This window comes from Engystomops pustulosus, chromosome 1 (assembly GCF_040894005.1).
Source record: "Engystomops pustulosus chromosome 1, aEngPut4.maternal, whole genome shotgun sequence".
NCBI classification, from domain to species: domain Eukaryota; kingdom Metazoa; phylum Chordata; class Amphibia; order Anura; family Leptodactylidae; genus Engystomops; species Engystomops pustulosus.
This window is the reverse complement of record NC_092411.1, coordinates 219,434,204-219,460,706: the sequence shown is the minus strand read 5'-3', so window position 1 is coordinate 219,460,706 and position 26,503 is coordinate 219,434,204. Positions and strand designations below refer to the sequence as shown.

Sequence of the window (26,503 nt, the reverse complement as noted above, 5' to 3'; positions counted from 1 at the left end):
CGGAGGCTGTAATTGCTGCCAGAGGTGCTTCTCAATGAAGGGTCTAAATATTTGTCAATAAATGTCAATGCAAGATTATATATATTTTACTAGAGTAATACTCAAGTAAGCAGCTCCTAGTAAAAGCAGTGTTAAACTGCCAGCTTTATTGGAACTTTCCAGTAAAGCTAGCAAACAATGGAGTGCCATACCCTCGGAACGCTGGACCAGGCTTCATGCGGCAGCCACTGCCTCCCCGGACCACCCCCTCATGAATACACCAGACCACTGTGAGCTTGGTCCAGGGTTCCGAGAGTATGGCACTGCAGTGTTTTCTAGCTTTAGCAGTACCAGTTTAAAACTGCTTTTAATGGGTTAGCGCTAGGAGCTGCTTACTTTAGTAGAGCGGTAGAGAGTTTTTTTAGGGTGACAGGTTCTCATAAAGTGCACATTGTTGTGGAAACACTTGATTATTTTTTTATTTTAGCACATAGCCCCAACAATTTGTTAAAAAGTCAAAGGGTATGAAGACTACCAATGCACTGTATATGAAGACTCTCAATGTATAGTACGTATGTGTGTGAATGTGTGTGTGCATTTTTTGCAGCTAATTGGAAAGTTAAGGTGAGTAAATCTCCTGTGCAAGCAGAAGCCAAAGACTTTAATCATAACCTCTTTCACTCACCTCATATTCCAAATCCTAGAATTTTGCTGTGAAATACATTTTTCAGTTTTTTTTCCCTTGATAGCAATATAATAGGATAATATCCAATAGAAACTCTTCAGCTTAACCTATGAACCTGTGAAAAAATGTATTAAAACCTTATTCTATGGAGAACCCAAACATAAAATGATGTTTGGTTTTTCTTGTTGTTCACACTTTTAATTTGATAATGCTCATTCTAACAATACAGTGCAAATAACCTGAAATGCTAGACACCAGAGCAATCAGATTTCCCGCCTGAGGGATTGAAAAATAACAGTGACATGACAACAAGCAATAAATACAGTGAACTATTTATTATTATTATTTTATTATTATGTTATTTCTTGGTTTAGTGGTTACAAATCTGTGGCCAAATATAGGGCGATACAGCTATGAATTGTAATGCAGATTTTGAAACAAAAGAATAGTGTAAGGTTACAATAAAATGAGGTAATATTCCTGTGTGCGCATGTGTGTTTGCTTCATCTGACAATAATAGCAAATGTCTAAGAGGTTAGAAAATCTAGGTTCATGTTCAATACATTAACTGATAAACTGATCATGGTTTTAGATAAATAGATATTTATTTTATCATGGCAGATAGAAATGAAGACACATGAGTATGCGGGAACAGGCACTGGACTGGAGTACAAGCTCAGGAACAGAAAAGAGTTCTGGATTTCACATACAGGTTCAGATAAAGGATCAGTATACTGGGTTCCAGATACAGGTTTAGGATCAGGTCAGGATACAGGATCAGGGTTCCGGATCAGGTCAAGATACAGAATCTGGGTTCCAGATCTGGTCAAGATACAGGTTGTAGTTCATTCTGGATGATTCAGGATACCAACTTGGATACAGGTTACACTTCAGACTACATGTCAGACCCAGGAAAAAAAAAACAGAAGTACAGGAACAGGTATAGTCTAGAGTACCAAAGGTCACAGAAGTACTGGAAAAGCCACACAGAGTCCAATTACAGAAAAAAACAATAATAAGCCCAGAGTTATCTTTGGAATTTATCCAGCCCCTGGATGCTGTCCCCAGCAGCTGACTGACTTGGCCCTGCATTATTCAACCCACAGCTAACCCAGAGTCTAACGCAGAGCTCCAGAAAGAAACCATCAAATAATCCAGGGATCAGATACAGAAAGGCAGCAGTCAATCAGCTCCCAGCAAGGCAGAGTCCATTTTGAGAAATCTGACACAGGAACTGTAGCACTGGGCATAACACAGTGTCATTGAAGAAGCACATATCTCAGAACATTACTCCTCCTTGGATCTCATACTGATGGCCTATTCTAAGGTTTTATAATTATTATGTAAATTATGAACAATTCTTTTAAAACCACAACAAGAAGTATATATAATAAGCTTTTCTCACAGTGAACTCAAAGAAATTACTGGTGTATGCTATGCAGTGTATTGTTATGATTTATGGATAGCAAGGGTTGTCAATTGCCCTTGAATGCCAGACTGAAGAGTTGTGTTTTGAGTCTGGATTTACAACCATCCAGGAATGATGTTTCTCCGATAGCTTTGGATAATGAGTTGAAGAGAGTAGATGTTGCATGGCAAAAAGGTCTGACCCCAAATCTTTTTAGTTGATTCATGGAAGTTGACCATTTCTTTGTGCCTACTGGTCAGAGGGCATGTAGTCTTAATAGTTTTATTAGGTATCTAGGGCAAAGCTGAAAAAGAATACCTCTCTAAAAAGTACACCCACCTACTTCACATCTCTGCTTGAAGAAAGCTTCAGTATCTGTTTTTCTATGTAACCAACTTACGCCAGTAGGACATTGAGTAAATTTGATTGTCACTTGTTCAGCCATGTTTATAATATATTTATTCCACCCTTATGTTAATTGTCGTCATTGGTTTATATATTACCAATCATATGGTAACGCCTTATTAAATGGAGCCTACACACTGGGCATCAAGTGGAGTGTGGTGTTATGGGTGTGGGGGGTGTTGGTAGATCAGGACTTAGTTAAAGGGTGTAGATGAAGTAATAAAGAAATTAGGACACTGTTTCAATTAAATTAGTAAATGGCCTAAATCTAAATTTTACATTGAAATCTATTGAATTGTCTATTTGTGTAACCTGCAGACCAAGCGAATCCAAAGGTTTATTCTTAAAACACAATAGACAAAATTGTTAATAAATCAGTCACACTTTTATGGTGTTTCAAACATTTACAAAACTGTCAAACCTATGTTAAAAATTTGGAATGATATACTGTAATAAAGTGGACAGTTCAGACAGATAACTTAAGGCAAGATATCTAAATGAGTAATTGTATATTACTTTCTTTATTGCAAAAGTCTATTTAGTTATTAGGTCACTAGTTGTAGGTAAAAGTATGAAATCTTCCAACAAAATATCACATGAGAATAATCACATTGAAATGCATAAGGTAAGGATACAATACTTAACAAATCTAAAGTAACATTTTCAGATAGTGAGAAGAAATTGTGAAGGCAGGAAAAAGCAATACTTATCACGAGATAAAAGGAAAATACAATGCCAGCCTTTGGAAATATGAATATTAGTATTCCAATATGTGTATCATGGATCAACAAGCTTGGAAATTACTATTAACAATTAAAAAAAATATCTTTTTCTTTGGCTTGGAAATTCTAGTAACTTATAAGAAGCACTGTTTTTTTTCCCTATTTGGAGTTTACATGTATTAGGATATATTTATTAGGCATATTTGAAACTTGTCACTATAATAAATTATGGAAATTAGCTTGTAAAGTTGGTACCTGCTTATACTATCCCAGCGAATAGAATAATATTTCCACAGTTAAGATATGTACTAACTAATGTAGAGAACTTTATCACGCATGTGTCTCATTTAGGGACCACTTGGTCCATTCAGTTCTATGGGCACTGCTTTAATGGAGTTTTAGGAATTAGAAATGAATCAACTGGGGCCGAAAAAATAAACCAAAACAATTTTTCTAATATACTCACCGTATTAAGTGTAGGTTCACATAAGCATGAGAGGTTTATGGCCGCCTAGTCGAACATGTTACTGCAGCATACTGTACTATTTTGATTAGTAACATGACTGCTACAGTTATAGAGAACCTGAAACAATCATCAATGGGGTCCTTTAGGCACTGTTGGTATCCATCATATGATTGATTTGACATGGGCATTATTTATGTATATTTTAACAAAATAAAAAGAATATAAATTATAGCACAGATATAAACCCAGTCTTATTCTGGTCCTATGCCTTCCTGTTCTTATACTATCCCCATTGCTTCAGTTGTCTTTTTGTCCCTACAAGCATAATGGCCAAAGTTTTGGCATGTCAGATGACCATTGCACTCACCTGGTACCGTAAATCACACCACTACTTTGGCTTGAGTCCTTTGTGAGAAAAGTGCGTTACAAATGTTTGCTCTCTTTGGAGCACAAGAGTGCTGTCACAATAGACAACTTACTAGCACCTACAGAAGACTTAAGTGAAATCTATAATTAAATGGGTTTTCAGGAATAAAAATATTGTATATGGCTAGGATGGCTATAAAAACAACAAATCTTTTATACTCACCTATGCTCCCCGATACGCACCTGTCTCTGATTGTGGTCCAGAGGGCACAGAGAGGCGGCAGTAAAGGACATTTCTGTGGGTGAACGGGAGCACCAGTGGAGGAGAGTATAAGAGGTTTACAATTTTTATAGCCTCCCAGCCATAAAATACCATTTCTTTTATTTCCAGACAACTCCTTTAAAGGGAACCTGTTACCAGGGACCTCATTTTCACAAAAGCACATGACACCTGCAGTGCAAAAATGCCTCTCTGCCTTTTCTAAGCATTTGCATTACAATATAATTGTGTGTTATAACTTACTATTTCACCCTGACAAAATCATGGGGTAGTCACAGGGGCTGGGCTTTTGTTTGGATGCATTTCAAAAAACAACATGTGACTTGTCTGAGCTGTACAGCTTGTCCCTCCCCCACTGATGTCATCTCACCAGGCTGTGACATCTGTGAAGGAGCAGGAGGTGGAGCTATACAGGAGTACAAAGGTGGGGGACAAGCTCTGAGGGGTGAGTAACACAGACAAGGCACATGTTGTTTTTTGAAATGCATCCAAACCAAAGTCCAGCCCCTGTGACTACCCCAGGATTTTGTCAGGATGCAAGAGTAAGTAATAACACACAAATATATTGTAATGCAAATGCTAAGAAAAGGCAGAAAGGCAGATTTCCACTGCAGGTGTAATGGGCTTCTGCAACCTGTCTTTAGTGAAAATCAGGTCCAAGGTGACAGGTTCCCTTTAAAGTATCTGCACAGTTTTTTTTAACCAAACCGATAAATGGTTTAATCCCAGTAAAAAGAAGGGCAACTGCTTTAAAGTGTTAATAAGGTATATTAAAATAACACAATAGCTTAAATGTATATATATATATATATATATATATACATATATATACATTTCATATATATGTGCGTGTACTTTACCATTTTATTATTAGATTTACAATTAATCATTAAGACTACTGGTACAGTTTTAATTTATTAATATGGTTACCCACTGCATTTTATACAGTCAAAAAAGCACAATATAGAACATTGTACTGTCTTAGCAGCTTGCAATAAAAATACTCATTATTTTTTTTATCTGCGTTATGTGAATCAATATGAAAGCTGTAACAATGTTATAGATGATAATAGAAAAGGTAACATAAAACATAACACAAATGGCTAGCTAGTACCTAAGTATATACCTTAAGACACATACAGAAAAAAGCTCCTTGGTCTGATTGGTTACATTGTAAAAGATCGCTAACACAGTGATCTGGACTGAAATTGAGGACAAAGGCCACATAAATGTGTTTATTTACACAATATAAAACCTGGATGGTAATAGGAAGAAGTAGTGTTATTATTTTATTTGTTAACCTAATTATATTGGCATCATGTGCAAATATACATATATTGTACAAAAGAAAGAATTCTAAACTAAATGATATAGAAATTGTATATGTAATGTTTCTTTTATACACAAATGTGTATTGGTCATTACACAACCTACAGTATTTAGTTTTTGTATTTTCAATAAAAAAAAAATAAAGTAAACAATATAAGACATAATTATTTTTACAAGACACACACAATCACTCCAACATGTGGCTCTTTTGGTTACACTTAATGTATGTATTTAGGAAATGTATGTTGTGGGGTTTATTATAGCTCTACATTACATAAGCATAAAGACACAATGGGCTATGGACTAACAGGATCAATGCCATTCGATATCACAATCTTCACATATGTGATGCGGAAAGTATGGCTAATGGTAAATTACAATCTCCTTTGGGATTTGTTTGTCAGTGTGCCTTTTTACGACTACGTATCAGACACTGTATATCCAACAAAATAGGTTTGTAGTTGTATACATCTGAGGGAATGCTCATGGTGTCATACTTTCAGTTTTTCCTTTCCAGTTTAATTTGAAAATGTAAAAAAATATTCAATCCAAATAATTAAACAGTGGTTTATAGATATAAAAATGAAAGGACACTACATGGTGACAGGCTGTTCCTGAGCTCCACTGTAGTGAGAGTAAACTAGTGTACCCTGGAAATTACTAATAGAATATAAAAAGTAAGGTAGCATTTGTTCCCAGCTCATGGCATCATTACATATGGGATGATATAAATGTCACATAGAGGTGTCTTACCCTATTGAAAGTCGAAGTTTTATGTAATGCTCAATGGTTCTAACACCAGAATATCTTCATAAACATACAAAGTGCAAAGCAACTTCACAAGTCTCAAATCTGTGGATCTCAAAAAGCTGAATTATTAAGGTTACACTCTGGAGCACATTTATTAGTATGCTACTGAGGACATATAGGGGTTGTCCTAATCTATTTGCAGAAGCTCTTGAAGGAGCCAGTAAAAAAATGAGCATGTTCTACAATGCTCTGCCACTGGTTTGTTACCACTTATGGTCTCCACATACCATGCGTGTATCTTCTACCAATGACTGGCTCAGTGGGTCTTTCTAAGACTCTGTTGTTTACTGTGGTTCCAGTAGACATACAGGTAGTAAAAACAGGAGCAGTGGTAGCGGATCATCACGGAATTGGTATACAACTTAATGATCTCTTTTATAGATCACCCCCACCTCTATACATTTTAGGTCTCTTTAGCACCAAATAACACAAATATGCTCCAATGTGCTATGTAGCTGTAAACATTGATAAACACACATAAACATACTGAATTGCCCTAACATAAAGAATGCATGAACACAGTATTATATATCAAATTCAGTTTGACTACGCCTGTTTCATTTATTTGCTCTTTTGAAAATTAATCAAATATAATCAACAGCGAAAAAGAAATATTTTCAGGCAACCTTATGTTCAGCCAGCTTTCACTGCTGAAAAAAACAATCTACATATCCATAAGTCATTCCAAGAAAAATTAAATAGTCTCATCACAGATCATCTCCATATTTCTAAACCCCTGGCAAGCTAGGTATGCTCTTTTCCCTTGTAGCAGTCACAAATGTAGTATCATATGAGGCTACTAGGGCAATAAATTTTAGTGGTGACTTTAAAACTTCATGGTTCTTAGGATTTCTACCCTATGGTTCACAGGAGGGTTTTTGCTGCAACAAGTCCCTTCTATGACTAGGCGCCATAATAAGACATTGACACATTTTTTGGAGATGAGACAATAATTTTTTGTGTGTTCATCCATTCTAGTCATGATGATAACATTAATGGCGGTGGACATTCTTCTTTGCTGACAACCTTAAAGGCTTTGGACACCTTGACATCTTAATTATTGCTTGTTTTCTTCCCAAATTAGATTGGAGAGATTTCACAATACTATTTACTGAACCTTACTTTATTTCTGATGTAAAGCCTGTGTAACATCTTTACATAGCCAGCTGCACAGCTGCTTCTGTTGCTGGCTTTCTATGGCCATTCCCTTCTCTCAGCATTACAGAGTAATATGAGAAGGTTTTACATAGTAGATCAGAGTAAGGTAACCATTCAAGTCTTCATGGAGGACAGATCACAATCATATTTATGCTGGCTGTACTGTATAAGAGTAAATACAGGTAGAAAGCTCTGGACATTACATTTCCATGTCAGAAAATCCTCAATATAAAGTGATGTGAAAATCAGGGACTGCAACCCAAAACTAAGTGCAATCTAAATTTAAGATAAACAATAATACATGTAAAATTAGTTTTATCATGTCAAATGTGTCCATAGCCTTTAATAATAGAATTCTGTAAAGATTCAACATTCTTCCTCCTACTATCCACTGGCAGTGTGCCATGAAACATTGGTGGATCTTTTTACTGGTAGTAGGTAGAGTCCACCATATAGCCACGACCGTAATAAATACGATATATAAAATAGGACTTTAAACCATTTGCTAATACAATTAAAACTATTGCTTTTGTGAACATGTTCAACACGACATCTAGTCAAAAACCACCCATCCGACATATATCTCTAAATAAACAAATACTGACAAAGAATTACAACAAACACGCTGGAATATGAAAAAATAAAAGAAAAATAATAACATTTTTAATATTTCGATGAAATTTGAACTTTTTCACATGGAATAAAAGTTAAATTTAAGATGATTGTCCTTTTGAGCCACTCGTTTTCTTTAATAAAACATATTACTCTTCATATATATATATATATATATAGATATATTACAATTTTACCATGAAAAAATATTATCATAGACACAGATAATATTGAAGTGTTTAATAGTAATGTGAAATGGTCCTAACTTGAAATCTTGCTGTGTAAAAAATGAACTGGAAAACACTATGTTTCATGATTCGTCTATTAAAAAACATTTCTAGGCAAGATTAGAAGATATATATTTTTCAAGTTTCCACAAAACTATGCTAGAGAAAGATACGTGTAAGTTATATGATTTGGGGCTAATCTTTCAAAATAGTAATCTTCAGGTACATATTTTACAATTTCAAACTGTACAGAATATTCAGTGTTGTTTTGACAACATTTACAGATCAGTTTCATTTTTTTAAATTTTTTTCTTATAAAACTTAGCTGTAAAATTAAAATCCACAGGATAAAATAAGGAAGATCAAAATATGCCATAGTAGGTCATAGTGCTCAATCTTGAAAGCTGCATCTTTGGTATTTTAAAGTTCCGTACAAATCTGATGTAGCTTACAGCTTCTTTTATCAGGGTGAACAGGAATTGGTCCAAATCTATCATTATGAAATGCTATTTAATAATTATATCAACAATAAATAATTTAGGACCTGAATTAGCTTTAAATATTTTTTTTTTACCTTTTGGGCTGTATGAATCCATTTATAAATCAATTCAATTGTACCACTTTTTTCAGAAAATTATATAATATATATATACTTTATATTTATTTAGAAGCTTTGAAATAGTACAGTAAACACTTTGCAACACGGTGTATAAACTACAGAATGTCCTTGATATTCCATGGGTCTGCGAATAAACAATTATTTTTCTTTCTTTTTTTTTTCTTTTTTTAGACCCACAGGTGAAAATAACATGATCACAATCGCTCTTGTAAAGTTTGGATAATTTGGGTAACACTTCATCACACAAAAAAATAATATAAAACAGTCAAGTTTAAAACAGTGATATTGCATTTATAATGCAGGTTCTATCTGTACGATTGGCTTCTTGTGGTGTTTAGAAACATCTAAAGGGCTCAGTGAAGTTTTGGAGAAAGAAAGATATATAGTGCTGTAAACAGGCACACACTGATAAGTGAGGCAAGGGCGGCTGCCTCCGCAGTTTCTACAGTTCTTCTTCACATTTCAACTCATTTCTCAGGCCTGCTGAGAGCAGAAAGGTCCTTAGTTTGGCCATGCCTTCAGCAGCAGACTTTTATTCCTTCTGTTATACCAGACTTGATGGCCAGGATAATGAAGTTGAAAAGTTGATGCTTTTGTTGGTCAACTTGTGCAAATCATGCTGCTTCGGGTAAGTCCTGTAGTTCTGACTAGCATATCCTTTTCCGTGCTGAGGAAGACAAAATAAAAAAGAAAATAGATTAGACTACTATAAAACTACAAGAAAGCATACACAGAAAATATTTTATAGTCCAGTACATATGTAGAACTTCACAACAAGTGTCGTTTTGAAAAAAACTAGAGCAGCAGTCTGTAAATACGAGGTGACCACAACCAGGCCTGAAGATGGAGGGGGAATGCACCAAACAGTAGTACATACCGTTTGACATTTTCCTACCCCCTCTTCCCTATGCATGGTTACACAAATGTAGGTACAGAGCAGCACCACCCCTCCATGGCCTCTTTATACATGCTATATTTGGGAGCATGGGAACTTTAATCTCCTAAAGTGTAACCAGTGCTTCTGCTTTTTCCCCAAAATAATTTGTTATGCCATCGCAGTGTGCCATTGACAGATCCCCATTACCATTGTGCCATAACAGTATTTCATCCACAGATCCCTACATAACAGAGCATTATATACATATCTCCAGAACCATATGTAATCCAATAATTTACTTCTAACTGACAAGGGATTGGAGGTTTTTGCTGTATAATAGGACTATGAGACTCGATACTTCGATTGTGGGAAAGAAAAAAAGGTGGTACAATTTGAAAATTGGCTACTATCTTCCCCAATATTTTCATCCAGATGAAGAAACTAGAACATGGTCAGGGCTGATATATATGAAATCACATAGAAATAAATCTGGTTATGATGTGGATGATGGTTTGGACCTATACAAAAGCCATAGAAATGCAACTGCATTGAGAAAGACTATTAATGCCAAGATAACCACATCTGCACTTCTATTTTATGATTTAGAATAGCTGATGTTGGATTAAGGGATTAATGTTGTTTACAGAATTGGCATTTCATATCCAAAAACCAATATGTTTAATGAAATTAATATTTTTAAGCAGATTAGGTAAACATCTGCCAATGCCTTGCATACAGTTTTATGATCATTGTACTTTAGCACATGCTTTAAAGGTGTTTATTATTGGGGCATTGACCAATCACTTATCAGTGTAGCATTCAACATATTAAAATAAAAATACCAAAAGATTTAACTGATGTATATTCTAGAATACAAACACTAAAGATGGCATACATTTTGAACATCCAGACCACAATGGATGGGTGGATGTTTTTACATACATTCTTATCTTAAACAGGTATTTCCTCCAGTTTTGGAGAACTTCCATTAGAAATAAAGTTTTGACCAAACATATTTCTTAATGGCAATTGAAATTTTACTTCGTATTATGGTAGAAGAAAAAAGCTACATTTGAACTAAAACAGAAAAAGACACACACTAAACAGTACAAGCCACTGAAATCTCATTGCTACCTAATGTAGCGAAAGCAAGAGTAATATGATTGACATGTAAGTCTAACTTAGAATCACGACACATGAGTCATGAAGAAATATTACCTACGGTTTATGACTGGCTAGTTATATATAATGAAAAACACAATACATCCTTATGTAATCATTATGTAAGGAAGATTTTTAGCAAAACAACTCAACAAAAAGATCAGTGATCTTCAGGACATTACTGGGGTCCTTATGGACTGGTGGTTGTCACCCTTGGTGCCCGCGAGAAAAAAAAATGAATATAGTTACCTTGGTCCTGAGCTATTATGGTGGCTCAGTACACGCTGGCTTTATTGCAGATGCGCCTTTGATATGGCACATGCACAATAAAGCCAATGTGTACTACGCCAGCTTCATGAAATCACTGTGCAAGTGCCTCTTTGACTCTTCTCTGGGTATAAAAGTCTGTACATAATTTTTTTCTATAGTGGCTACCTAACTTTTTACAGGTAGATTTGTAACACTAAACCACAAGTCCTCAAGGTCTTATAGTTTAGACAGGTTCCCTTTAAGGACTTTTTTTTACATGTCAATTAATACCTAAATAATGAAGTTATAACATTTTCCAATACACTTTCTGTATCAATTCTTCATGGATTCCAAGATCTCTACTTGATGTCTGCTTGCTGTCATGAAACAGGAAGCTACATAATTTACTTCCTGTAGACAAACGCCGGTCCATGGTCATGTGATCTCACACAGGTGCATGGCTCGTAATAACACACAGTGTAATCAAAGCTGTGTGATGCTAAAAAGCCATACACCCGTATGACATCCCATGACCATGGACTGGTGTTTATCTACAGGAAGTAGACATAGAAGCTTCCTATAGAAAGACAACAAGCAGAAAACTATTTATATCACAGCGATTCCTCCTCACTGGGCCATTTCCCTACACTTTTGTACCTCTAGTAAACTACACACCTAACATTTCATTATCTTCTTTTTGACAGCTTTACTTTACATTGCTGAAGATGATCTCCGGTAAATATTTTCTTGCAGGATTTCATAGAAATTGTAATTACTTAATGTTCAGTAATGTTAATGCTTTTTACCTATTGGACTGGAATACGCTATTTCTTCTATACTACTAATATTTCATTAATGTCATTACTTTTTTGTATACATTTGTAAAAAATTATGTTTATTTTTTGCCAAAAAATGTTAAACAAATAGTAAAAAGACCTTGAAAACATTCACAGATCATAATTAAACATAATTGATAAACAACGGTAATGACTGTAATACATTTTCCCAGAAATTGAGACAGTAAGTAACAAAACCTATCCAGCTACATTAGCCACAGATTTGCTCACTGTCATATATTTTTGTTTGGAAATGTAGACTTGGCATTGACAATGCATTTTTATTGTTTTTCAGTAAGCTTATTTTTTTCAATTTTCAGACTTTAACCATAAATGCATGGGCCATGCCTGATTAAATATAGGGGATGACAGGGGGATTTATAAATAGGGATGACAGGGGGATTTATAAATATTATTTGGGAGGCTTTACCCATAGTATTGTAGATTACAGAAAATCCATGTTTAAGTTTCTGGAAACAGTTAAAATGTTATCCTATCTTTTTTTTTTACATTGATTCCTCAGAATTCCAGCAATGTAGTCTATTGTATTATGTGGAAACTGAGAAATCACCGCAGCTTACATTTTTGTTTTCAACATTTATTTTTCACTAAATAGTTTTATGCATGTGTCAGGAAATCCATTTTGCTTTAAAATGTGTGAAATAGATGAAGGCTCCATGCTGCCTAAGCCATCAAATTCATGTTGTGACAGAACCAGGGAACTTTCATAGCAATAATCCGTTTAAAAAAATCCTGACTTTAATGTGCAATAATGCCTACGACCACTGCATAGAAACTGGATGGAAACAAATTCCCTTAGATAACCAAGCTTCAAAGGGAGCGGAAAATCTATGTACCCTTCTAACCACAACACAAATTTAATCCTGGCATGGCACGTTAGTTAGGATTTCCTTACATGGAAATGAAATGTACGCCCTTGCTGTAGAGTGCTAGTAAAATCCTTGGTATTTTATTAGACACATTTCTTTCCTTTTTTTTAAGAACAGGCCAATGGACAATATATCCTTACTCTAAGAATATCCATAAAATATATTTCTCTGTAAAAACACTACATAAGTAAGAAATCGCACAATATATATATATATATATATATTAATTTATACACTTAGATGTTGATACATACATTTTTATATGTGAATAGGCAATGGAGCAACTGTTTTATAGAGGAAGACTATTTTAAACATAGCCATATCAATGCTCTAAACAAGCAAAGCTAAGGAAAGTCTGTTTTCAACCTGCTTTTGAACCCCCATCCAAAGCTTAGGGTGGACCAAGGTTTCCTCTACAGTATGAACAATACGATTTCCGTTTCTACTGGTGCGTATACTAGACATATTGAGATTAAATAGTTATAACTGCAGAGGCAAGCAATGTAAGCTGCCTCTGCTCTCCCTTCCCCAAATACATGTATTCTGAAAACTGCAGATATGTAATTTAACTTTCTTCTTTGTGGCTATCCTAAGCTGCTAGCTCTGATTGTTAAACAATTTCACCCCTTGCCTGCATTGCACTATGGGGGGACATTTATCAAGTTAAGTGATGTGAACCCCATCCCGCACATCACGGCAGATACACATGCACATCTGAGTATATCCAGTGCAGAATTTACCAATAAACATGCATAAAATGGACTCTTTAAATATACAATAATCACAAAAATGGTTATGGGCCGTGCCTAAAGCAACTGTCGTCTAAATTTAAGCAGACATACATGTACAGGGAATTGATGAGCCCGAACTCTCCACTACACAAGTGAGTAAATGATGCTGCATGATTATACTTTAACCCCCACCCAAAGCTTAGGGTCAACCAAGGTGCCCTCTACACTATGAACAATAAGATGTCTACCTCTACTGGTGCTTACATAAAAATGCCTTAGCTTGTCACATGGTCATCCAACCACGGTTACCAAGTAAGACCAGACACACTAAGGTGTAGATATGCTCAGCACATAGGATGAGCATATTGTGCTGAGAGGAGAAATAACCAAAACATTCTTGACCTCAATAGTTATTTTTATTACAAACAATAGAAGATATTATGTGAATGCAATATAAATGAAAAGAGAAACATTTTTATGTGAACATAAATGCAAGATAAACTTTCAGAGGCTACTTTAACTGCTTTTTATTGTCTATATACAGAAAAATTGAGGAATAGAAGTACATATTAGCATTAGTCTTCTAAGTCAAAGACTTCTGAGAAACTTGACCTTGACATGCTCAAACCAATTATAACTACCATTGTAAACCAGACCAAGTCATAACCTCTAAAATATCCCTGTGACTTCAAGCAGAACATTTCGGAATGAAATCTGGCTTTGCAATTGTAAGCATAGATTCAAACAGACAAGGTTCACGGGTATATACTTCAGAGTAAATATAAGCATCACTTTGGCTTGTTTGCTGATGGGATTCATTTCCATTATTGTACATTTGGTCTGCAATATACCATATAGAGTTTCATCTCCACAATACAATTCTCTAACAGGAAATACAAATTAGAATTATGTTAATATTTAAATAGAGATGAAGGCAAACTTATTTAAGACAAGGGTTATACAAGGGATCAGTAATTTAAAAAACTAGCTTTTTCCAGTGTTGATGATAAGAAATATATATCACACCTTCTGAAATGCTACCTCATTTGTAATAGTAAAATGATGTGTAATGCTTTTTTCCATATACAATGAATACAATAACCCTCTAATTATAATGTATTATTTATAATACTACACTTTTCATATAGACACCTAAAGCACCCCTAATGCTTTAGAGCAGTGATGGCGAACCTTTTAGTGGACGAGTGCCCAAAAAACAGACCAAACCCCCCTTATTTATCGCGAGGTGCCAACCAAAAATTAAAGCAGTAACTTATTGCTCTCTGTTCTTCAACAACTTTCAAACATTTGGGCCTCCTGAGGACACCAACACAGTAGAAAGATGGAAAATTTACATAATTTACATAATTTAAGCTTCTTTCCAGGGTCCCTCTGTACACAGAGAATCGTGGAGCCAGCAGGAGGTCCTCCAAAGATAATTCGGCCCTGTCTATACATTCTCCCTCTTCCTACAGTCCCAAGTAGCGAAGTAAGTATCGAAATATGACTGAAAGCAGCATCAGAGTCCTGTCTGGTGTGCTGGGTGCCCACAGAAAGGGCTCTGAGTTCCGCTTCTGGCACCCGTGCCATAGGTTCGCCACCACTGCTTTAGAGCATGGATACACCATCTTCACAACCTCAATTTACATCCTGGTAACTCCTACATTATATTTGTCAAGCAATGCATGGTCACATATCTCTACTATACTATACATTATATTTAAGCCTAATAAACACAAATATAATGAATGTATTATGATGGAATAACATTGCCTTTTTCATATCATATGTGACAACACACTTTGTAAAAAAACAAATACTGTACAGCCTAGCCTTTGGGACAAACCCAAGGAACATTATCAATAAATTGGATTTTATAGATTTCCTAAGAGAGATCAGATTGTGCTAAGCATTCCCTCACTCTTGGGATCCTTGGATGAATCCTTTTCTATCATGTTCCCTATGAAGGGATTTGAAGAGGTAAGTATTTACTTCTGACTTACTTCTGTGATAAAGCGCTTCCATCTCTACTGGAAGACAGCCCAGGTCTATTGAAGGCCTTCAGTTATGTCCTCATGGTCTACATGTATAGCACAATATTAAGTTCTCACATTTGAAATGTGGTGACTTATTTAATTATTTATTTTTTGGAAAGTGCTTTCATTATACAAAAGACCAAAAACATATGAAAAAAGTATACTTTTTTTTTCAAAATTGTACTGCCATGGAGAATGGTGATGTTTTATCAGGAATAATGCTTCTGCAGATGTGACTATATTTCTTTACATCTCAACCATTTCATTTTGGAATTAAAATTGCTATTTACAAAATAATTTAAAGAAAATGCAATGGTTTTACAACAAGAAAGTGAATAACAATAATAATTATACCGTTCAGGTGATTCCTGTATGTTCTCTAGTACAGTAACTTATCTCTTACAACGATTCTTTTTCTTCATCTTTATTCCCTTATAGTTAGTTTGACCGTGTGTAGAATAGCAAGGATGTGATTTTACAGATGGAAACAATCAGATCAAGGTAAGATAACCCAATGAAAAAGAAGCCAGTGAAGAAGCTTATGTTCTTCGCTGGCATTTCACTCCCTCGGTATTAAACAACATTGCCTTGGGTGCACTTGTTAAAAACCAACAATGTACTTGTACTCCTTGTTCTTCTATAGGGAGGCTAGTTATATTTCATTAGGTTCACTCTAAAAGAAGGAAAGGTTCAACTACTAATTGATGCTATGGCTTTCTGTGTACATTATTTTGACAAGTCCTGTCAGATATAGTTTACGTAGAGTTTAATGGATTGCATAAAATGTGAGCTGAAACGTCCTACTCCAGTAACATGTTTACACCGCAGGGCTAACTATAAGCTTTCCAACTCCATCGTTCCAATGAATTAAAGCAGTTGTTTCTATTCATTATAATGATTCATGGAAATGGCTAAGAATTATCATTGATTCTTACAATCCATTACTCTATTAAATTAAAGTGCTTTGATTAGAATTTCATCTAGAAAAATATATGAAACGGTGATAATAGAATACAGAAGTGAAATCATGTACACAGGTCATACATTAATCAAGGCTTATAATGATGGATCCGCTTTAAAAAATCAAAATGGAAGCATGAGAGGTCCAAATCATTTTTTTGTGCAGGGTATCAAATTATGCCACAACAAGGGGGAAGCTAACTGACAGCATTATACACAGACTACAATGGTTTCCTATTTTTAAAACAGAAAAAAAAAACAATACAAAGTATACAGGGGTGGATTAAGACTGCCATGGGCTCTATGAGTATTATAGCCACTACAAGTCAAGAATTTACTTCCTAAATCTAGTACTAGAATCAAGCTTCTTGGGGAATGGAGGATGTGTCACTTCTTTCTGCAATTACAGGACCATCAAATGTCCTAAAATGGCTCTTGTGTATATGTGTACTGAGAGAAAAACAGATAATAAGGATTTCAAGGGTGAAAGTCCTTCTGAATATAAAATTTGGTAGGTGGTTTGGGTAGGCATTGGCCCTGGGTTACTGTCCAAACCCCCTATATTGTAGTCCACTACTGAAAGTATAAAAACTAAATAATTAACACAATTAACAATTAACACAATTAACACATAATAATAAACAAGGAAACAAAATAGACAAAACAAATGAATATGTAATAAAAGGATTATAACCTCTAAACCTCTTACAAGGGGTATACCACAAACTCAAGGGCCCCAGCACAAAATTTAGCTTGGATCATCCCCATGCAACATCTTCTACTGACTGATCAAAGTCGAAATTCCATTTCATTAAAAATCTGTTGGCCATATGAAGTGCTAGTCTGAGTAAAACGGCCATTGACTCCATACACCCTTCCAATTTTTATGTAATATCATGTTTATGAATGATTCTTGTACATAGCATTCAATAAAGACTTATTGAGACTGGAGTGCCTTCCTATTCCTGTACTTGTCTGTAGACTGTATATTGTGTATATACTTCTATAAGGATAAAAGCACCACAACTTCAAGTTTACACAGATGTTACCACATTTGCATAAATTAAAATAAAAGGTTGTATTTCCCACTCTATGGGCTCCATAAAGTGCATAACTTCAGCATTGGAAAGAAGTGGGAGTGCCGCTTGTCTCTCCATGAATTTTCCGTGTTCACCTTGGGATATTATTTGCCCATTAATTTATCAGCATATTGTTATTGTATGGAATCTGTTTGACTCAGCTATAGTTTTGTGATTTTATATAAAAACTGTGGGTCATGTCTGTTTCAATAACAATAATCCTTGAGTAAGCTCTCAAATTAGGACAAATTAATGGACCTAATACTTTTAATATGTATGTAGTAAAACCTACATTACAGACTAACAAAGTAGCTCCTATGTAAAAATAAGTGTTAATGTGGTGGCAATTTTTCTCATTCATGGTTTCATGGAGGAGTGTATTTAACAGCAACAGATAATAGGCTTCTTGAGAGATTATGCTTTTACTTCATAGATCGAAAAAGATGATTGTCTAAATGTAAAAAATTGGATCATGAAATATGGAGGATGTATTTAATAATATAAAACCTGCTTGGGAATTTTTGTGATAATATATTTGTTAAGACGTGAAAGAAGCTTAAATTAGTGAATATCATCAGCCCTGACGTTCAATATACATTTTTATGAAAAATAGTACCTTTTATTTACCCATTTTTATTTATAATGGGGTCAACACTATGAGCTTTGATTCAATTCCCTATAGACACATTCTGAGGTGGGAAATAAAAAAAATTGTGAGGCTGCTGTGAAAACACACATGGTGATAGACCAGCCATGGTGCCGGATCCATTTTGAATACCAAAATGTAAAAGTTACTGATCCTGGACCTTGTGGTTCTTCTGATGTGTTGCAATATAAAGCCTCAGTTTTAGAAAATAGTATTGCGCAACGTCTCCTGTTCCGTTGCTTTCCAGATCCTGGCTGGATTGTACATACTTTATTGTCCCATCATAATGTCTTGGACTGTAACTGAATGTGAGAGTATATCCTTTGTGGCCAAATGAAACCAAGAGGCAGAGAGCAGTCAGAACCTGGACTGGCCAGAAGGGGAGAGTCCAGGGATTCTTCAATCTAGTATTCACTATCTTGCAGGCACCTAGGCAGCATTAGAACTTAAGAAGCAATAGAGACTTTTTTAAAACAATTGTTTTCCAGCTGAAAACCCCTTAAAGGCCAAATACGGCAGATTGCTGCTGTGTAACTCACACTCAATGTACACAAATCCCAGAAAATGCTCTTATAAAAAAAACCATGGTCAAATCTTAGTTCTGCTGCATCAAAATTTGCAGCAGAAGCAATCTGCCTGACTGTAAAGATAGGTTTAGTGAATCTACACACTGTTTTTTCTCTATAAACTAGATTCAAAAAGAAGTGTATAGACATAGGAAAAAAAACTCTAATGGATCATCAATTCCCCCCTACTGTTAAACACAATATCCCCCTTGCTGTGTTTGTGTCTGTGTATTTTCATTTGCATAGTCGACTTGCCTTCACAGACTCCTGAATACCAAGCCTGCCAAGTTACTCACTGATATACCCTTAGTTCCCAGACTAGGGCATTAATGAGCATAACTAATTCTTAAAAAAATAGTCTATGAAAAGATATGCATAAGGAGACATCTTGGTATGTAGCAGATATACGTATACATAAATGTAGAATGAATAATAAAACTTTCATTGTTATTGTCTATACAGTTGTTCCCCCACTTAAGGACCATTGTGACCTTTGGTGAAGCTCTCTGGATGCTTTACTATAGTCCCAGGCTGCAATGATCATCTGTAAGGTGTCTGTAATAAAGCTTTATTGATAATTCGTGTTTTCAATTAAGTAAGTCACCCTGCACTACCCCTTTGAGGATACTTTCCCCTGTGTGTCCTCTCCAGTCAGGAAGCTAGGCTGCACTGTGGTGGTGCTCGACTAAAATAGCTAAAGAGGCAGTACCACTCAGACTTGAGAAAGCGCCACACAGGCGCGAAACGGCCCGTCGCTTGCCGCGGTCTGCACCATGTCCACGTCTGTACTCTGCACAGTTCAATAAATCTCCTGCACGAAGTTGGTGAGTGCCGTCCTTTTACTTTCTCCATTATAGTGGTACTGAAGCTTTATTGATAATCCTTGGTCCCATTACAGCAAAAAATTTTGTCACTGGGCAAAAAAAATTTTGTTTCGAACTACAATTATAAAATATACATTTTCGATTTACATACAAATTCAACTTAAGAACAAACCTATGGAACCTATCTTGTACGTAACCCATGCAGTGCCTGTATTTAACGAAAAATGTGACATACATAATGTATACACAAATAAAAATGTTGTTATGTATATAAAATTAAAAATGTTATTATGTATATAATGGAAGAAAAAAAATCCACAAAAGGCCATAATGATAACTTCTCTTCCCTTTCAAATATTAGTTTATAGATAATAAATAAAATGCTTTAATGTTGTCCTAAACGAATGCTTATAAAAAGCATTTTTATGGCCCTGTTAGGAGCTGCACATATGTTGGGATTCTGAAAGGTTGCATGACATCTACAGCATTATGCTTTAAGACTAAAATTTTTAGGCATAGATTTAATACATGCCTACAATTTGTGAAGATAGGCAGTATCAAGATGAAATGATGCAAAGAAAAAACCTGTTATTACTTATGGAATGTAATATGCAGAACGTTATGAAATTAAATCAATGACAATACTAACAGCCTATATACATTTGTAAAAAAAAAAAAAAACCTTTCAAAGCATTTTCATAAAAAATTTCCATAAAACATTGCCATTTTAATGGCCTGAAAGGAAAAAAATTGAAATTCAAGAAGTGTGCTAATATAGAAAAAGCTATGAGACACACAGAAAAGTGATTTCAGTCCTAGTTAGAAGAAGGAAGTGTTAAAAGAAACACTTCAGATTGGAGAAAGCTGTCAAAGCAGGCATAATTGTTAAAGAAGTGCTACCTATTCTGGGTGCAATGAGACATTAACTTCTGGAGGGAACATATCAGTTCAGTGTCTTCAAAATGACTAAATGGCTAAAGAAAAAGCATATAACATAAAAATAATATAAAACGCCAGTATGTTTGTAGGTTAATGAACATATTTTATCCGTTATAATGCATTCTTCAGCTAATCCACTTTTAAGCACTCCGCTTCCTTGACTTTATACAACCAATTTACATCTCACTTCAAAGTTCATTTTGTAGAAGATGACACCACACTGGGCCATGAAAGAAATCATACAACATACTGGTAGTGGTATATTAGATTCATTTTGGCAAACAGGCTCCGTTCAGTGGCTAATCAGTTATGAGGTAGCCAATTGTTTACATTATATTTGTGACTTTGGGCTCAGACCCAAAGGTGTGATGGATGTGCCCAGCAACTATAATTCAGCCCTGCTGCATATATTCTGATTGCTGATGTATTTATTTAAAGGAATCAGTGATTATAGATAGTGAAAGTCCATTTCATAAAATTCTATTGCTGATGTATTTAATTAAAGGAATCAGTGATTATAGATAGTGAAAGTCCATTTCATAAAATTCTATTGGTTCTAATACTGAGATTGGCCCCCTGCACATGAACCTGCTCAGTCCATGGAAACCGATCCATATGCTGGTCAGATCCCGGAGACTAAGCTCAGTGCAGTGGATGACACTCCTACAATCCACTGCACTGTGGACTGAGCACATTCATGAACAGCCGGCCTTAGAAGGTAGTTAATAGTAACTATAGTTAATCCACATATTCTGAGGATCCAAACATTGCAATTCTTCTTTATATGGGTAGTCTATATTCCAGTTGGGCTTGAGCCATATAATAAAATATTGTCTACTAATTTTGATTGAAAATTGTAATTTTTTTATAATCCCCCAATGTTCCTTTTTTAACCATAGATATTCTATAAATTCTGTGTGTTGCGGTCAGCATATTATGCTTGGATCAAATCATTAAAAAGAAAATTACAACTAAAGCACAATAATAAATTAAAATAATTATTCAAAATTGACAAATGTTATTTTCAATGGCAAACTCGTATCGAATGAAATAAAGCAAAAATATAAATAGTAACAATAACCCAACTATTCATTGGGTGTTTTATTCACATGAACACGACTAGAAATGCATTTTGCTTTCCTTTTACTCTATTATAATTAAACTACCTGATTTAACTGATTTTTAGCATTTATTAAATCTTGGGACGAAAGTGTCTCCTTGTGCTCCCTCTACTGGTGCTTTGGATTATTACACCATTTGTAGCATGCAGTATAGTAAAAGTAACGAGTGCCTTGGGAGTATTAATCAGTAGATAGATACTAAGTACCATTTTGACAATTTTATTGGCTGGTGCGTCTGATGCTATTGAGGCCTTCAATAAAGCCATTATTGAATGTGCTGTAGCTATAATTATGACTTGCGCCGGCTGAATAACTTGTTCCTTTTGTGTAACTCTCATCAGCAGCTGGGCAGCATTCGATGTAACTAAATCTATAAGGCACACAGCATTGAGCCTTAATATGCATGGCGCTATGAAGCTAAATGAGAGGGAGGATATAGTGTGATCTCTGGAATATGTTAAGGGATTTAACAGTGTGCAGGACAAAAGCATATTAGAGAAATGTGTTTGAAGAGGAGGTCAAGATTCTAATAGCTACAGGCTAAAATGTAACTCAGTGGAAATGTAGGACATTGTATGATGCTTCAGTTACAAAGTGATGGCAAACTACTCAGGCTACGATATTAAAGGAATGCAAAGAACGGAAATACATTGTAACCTATACAACATTGTCAAAAAACAGAATTAGTTACTAGAACATAAATATTATTGAGGATACCGGTATTGAAATGAGACAAACTGAGCTTCCTTGGTATCCACAAAATCCTAATCTCAAAAGCATAACAAATTAAAAAAAAAAACAATAAAAATCTTTTATTTTATAAATAAATGTAGCTAGAACAGTAAAAAAAACAAACAAACAAACAAAATAGTGCTAAAAAATACTTTAAGAAATTTTGTTTTTTCTATCTCTCCCTCTACCTGATTGTATATTACACTCAAACCTTTTATACATGCTGCAAAAATTTTTTGCAGTGCAGCCTCATCTATGCTTAAAGAGAATCTATCAGGGCAATTAGAGACACAAAACCTCACACAGGTCCAAATTGCCCTTTAGCAAATCCTTATGCTATGCACAAAAGATGGGTCCAATGTGATCTCCAGTTTTTTTTTTTTTTTTAATAGCGGTTACAGTGGGATTTGGTAAAAGGTAATTTGGGACACTAAACCACCGATCCGTAAGAGCCTGAGTTGGTTTAGTGTCCCAAATTGCCAATTCTACTATCAGACCCATGATGACTCAGAATTTTATAATTCTAAAATGCCTAAGCATACCCCCAAGTTGCATACAGGAAGATCTGTGATGGATGACATGGATGCTCATCAGCTCAAGTATAGAAAGTGTGTCATGATCTTATAGGTTGGACTTGATGGACCTGCACATTTTTCCAACCTCATCTACTATGATATTATGATACCACAGGTAGATTGACACTGCAGACATCCTAATGTAATATTTACATAAACACAATATGGAACACCTGAATGGAGCACTTTGGATAGGTCAGTTTTGGTTGAAGTGCAATACTCCTTTGATTTACCCTGCATAACAAAAATAGACCTTGCACTGCCATGAAAAAGGAAAGCTAACAATATAATGTCTTCTGAAATGTGAAAACGAAAAAAAATTACATTTGCCTCTCTGGTTAGCCACTCAGCACTGCCACCGCACATAAATATGCAAAACTCTTGTATGCATAATCCCCTCCTTCTCCCCTTCCTCTTGGCGGAGCTTTCAGTCACTGAAGCCACTTTCGGGCTCACTTGCACAGCTGGCTGTGCAATGCAGATCACTGGCTCTTGGCCAAGCTCCAACAGGCCTGGCCATTAAAGGGTCATCTTTCTTGGTAGAATGTGGGAAAATATGCAAATATGTTTTCCAGGATGGAATAATGAAAACCCCTCCTCTTTTATCTACCTTGTAAGGCAGCTCCCTTGACATCCTTGCCACCTTAATTGGAAGTCTCCGTAAGGAGAACTCTTATTTCCTGACCCTAGTCAAAAGAATCTCACCGAGCCAAACCATTTCCCTATATTGTACTGAGGAGACCCAACCAGCTCTGTCTACACTTGGGAATCTGTTTCTTCTAGAATAGATGTACTGGTTTGGTTTTAATTCCAATCATGTCATTAGGCTTCCTGAAAGTCATGCTTGTTCTCAAGGGAACTGAAAGGTAGCTAAAAGAGGTGTGGTTTTCCTTATCCCATCCTAGAAAATGTATTTTCATATTTTCCCAGAATGCACTAGTGGAGCATCCTTGGCTATAAGGCTCCACACACCTACATTGAGGCCTTAATTGGCAGTCTCCATAAGGAGAACTCTTACTTCCTGACCTTGGAAGAATGTGTGAGAACACAGCATGTAAATAACTACATTCTGTGATGAGACCAAATGGTGTCAGGTGAAGTTGTGGTCAGCCATTTGCTGCTACTCTTTACATTATGATAACCTTTAGCTTGACATCATTGGCTCATTACCTATGTAGTGTCAATCATGTTCTAGATTGCTTAAATGTACTGGATAGTGTGGGTTAATTGCAAATTAGCGACATCATTAACATATCATTAAACATACAATAAAATAGAACTTGGCTCGGTTTTGCAGGTGCAGATTCACCTGACTCTAAGCTTCTTTTCTATAGGCTTCCAATTTCTGGCACAATTTCACAGAAATATATTTGTATGGATATTTGTTTGAACTTTTAGAGACATGCAAACAAGGCTTCAGTACGCAGCCATCTAGCTGGCCACAGATACCGAGATGATGATCGCTGTCAAACATGCAGATATTTTTGTGCTAGGATCCAAATTGCTACAATAGGAATAGCTGATTAGTCATTTATTGCAGATTGCTATTTACATGCTACAAGTCAATGATTCTGATCATCTGCACAAACGCCGGATAACTTTTGTATGCCGCCACAGTCTGGGGTAATTTAAATTATGATGTTCTATGCAATACATACTAAAATTACAGCTCCCAGCAGCTTCATTAGCAAAATTATGATTCACTTACATATTTACATTTTTGGTTCTAAAATCAAAGTTAAATTATAATTGTTACTATTTCTAATCCCGTCTGATGTTTGTGTTTACCAAAACAGAATGACATCCTTTTCAATGAAGCTGATATATCATTATTTGGCCTACAAGGCATGGAAAAATGAAAAAAAAAGCTGAACTCTACACTAAACTGGACAGGGAACAGATTTTGTGATTTCTGAGAATGGCATTAATGAGGCAGAATTTGAAATCTGTCGTAAAATTAAGTTAAAAATGCACAGGTAGACTAGACAATCCTATGCTACAACAGACTTATCACAGTGTCAGCTGCTGGATGATAAATCTGAAGCTGTTTGAGGCTGTCTGGTCATACTTTGTACTTCCTATTAGTTGGCCCAGGTCAGTGATGGCGAATCTATGGCACGGGTGCCAGGGGTGGCACTCAGAGACCTCCTTGTGGGCACTCAGGCTGTTTCCCAGGCAACAGTCTCAGTCTCAGACAGTCTGTGTTATTTTAAAAAGAGCCATCTTATGCTGCCTGGGACTGTAGGAATAGTGAGAAGGTGTGATTAGGGTTGGTTTAGAGGTATTAGAGAACTTGCTTCAGGCCCCCACGATTCTTCCTGTTCATGGGGCCCTACCGTCTTTGAAAGGTATTAGGGCACTCAGGCAGTCGAAAAGGTTTGCCATCACTGTCATTAATATATCATTATCATTATTATTTTATAAACTTAGTTATTATCTTTATCATCATAATTAATATGTGTTACTTCTTCATATTATAATTACCATTATTATTTTCTAATAATATTTCTATTATTATTATTATTATTTACTTAATTTTTATATCATCATTATTATTTTTAAATATTTAAGTATTATCACTATTATTATTATTTTTGTAAACTTTAGTATTATCACTATTATTTTTATACTTCTTCCTTATTATCACTATTATGTTTTATACCTTTTCCATATTATTACTATCATTACTATTTTTATATACTTCTTCCTTATTATCACTATCATTATTATTTTATATACTTCATCCTTATTATCAGAATCATGATTATTTTACATACAGTACTTCATCCTCATTATCACTATAATTATTATTTTTATGCATTTCTTTAGAATCAACCTTTTTATTTATTCTTCCATGCTACCAGTACCCAGTTGTACAAAACATTGAAATAAAAAGTTGTGTACATTAAAATAAAACCGAGAATGCTAAACCATTTCTTCCTCTGGAGCCTGCTTAACATTTACCCTTAAGCTCTGGAGATTTGACTAAATATTTGGATGAAACATACTTTAAATGTAAAAAGAGGCATTGAAATGAGTAAATAAATAGTCATTCTTGTAGTAAATACTTTGCAATTATGCTAAATTTCAGGACATAGAATAAATGAATGTCTACTCAAAAAATTGTACTTCTTTCATGAAATAAAATGAAATGAAATCATTTTGGGATTCTTTTTTTTACCATTCAGATTATTATGCAGATGTGCAAGTGTTTC

General features: G+C 35.2%; 1 protein-coding gene across 1 annotated transcript in view; it reads right to left on the bottom strand.

Annotated features, from left to right (window-relative positions):
* Positions 1 to 2,840: 2,840 nt before the first annotated feature.
* Positions 2,841 to 26,503, bottom strand: part of PCDH10 (protocadherin 10) — a 44,053-nt gene continuing 20,390 nt past the window's right edge. The window contains exon 5 of the mRNA XM_072119408.1: positions 2,841 to 9,733. Within this exon, the coding sequence (XP_071975509.1) occupies positions 9,714 to 9,733 (20 nt within the window). The 3' untranslated portion in view covers positions 2,841 to 9,713. The remainder of the gene's footprint in view (positions 9,734 to 26,503) is intronic.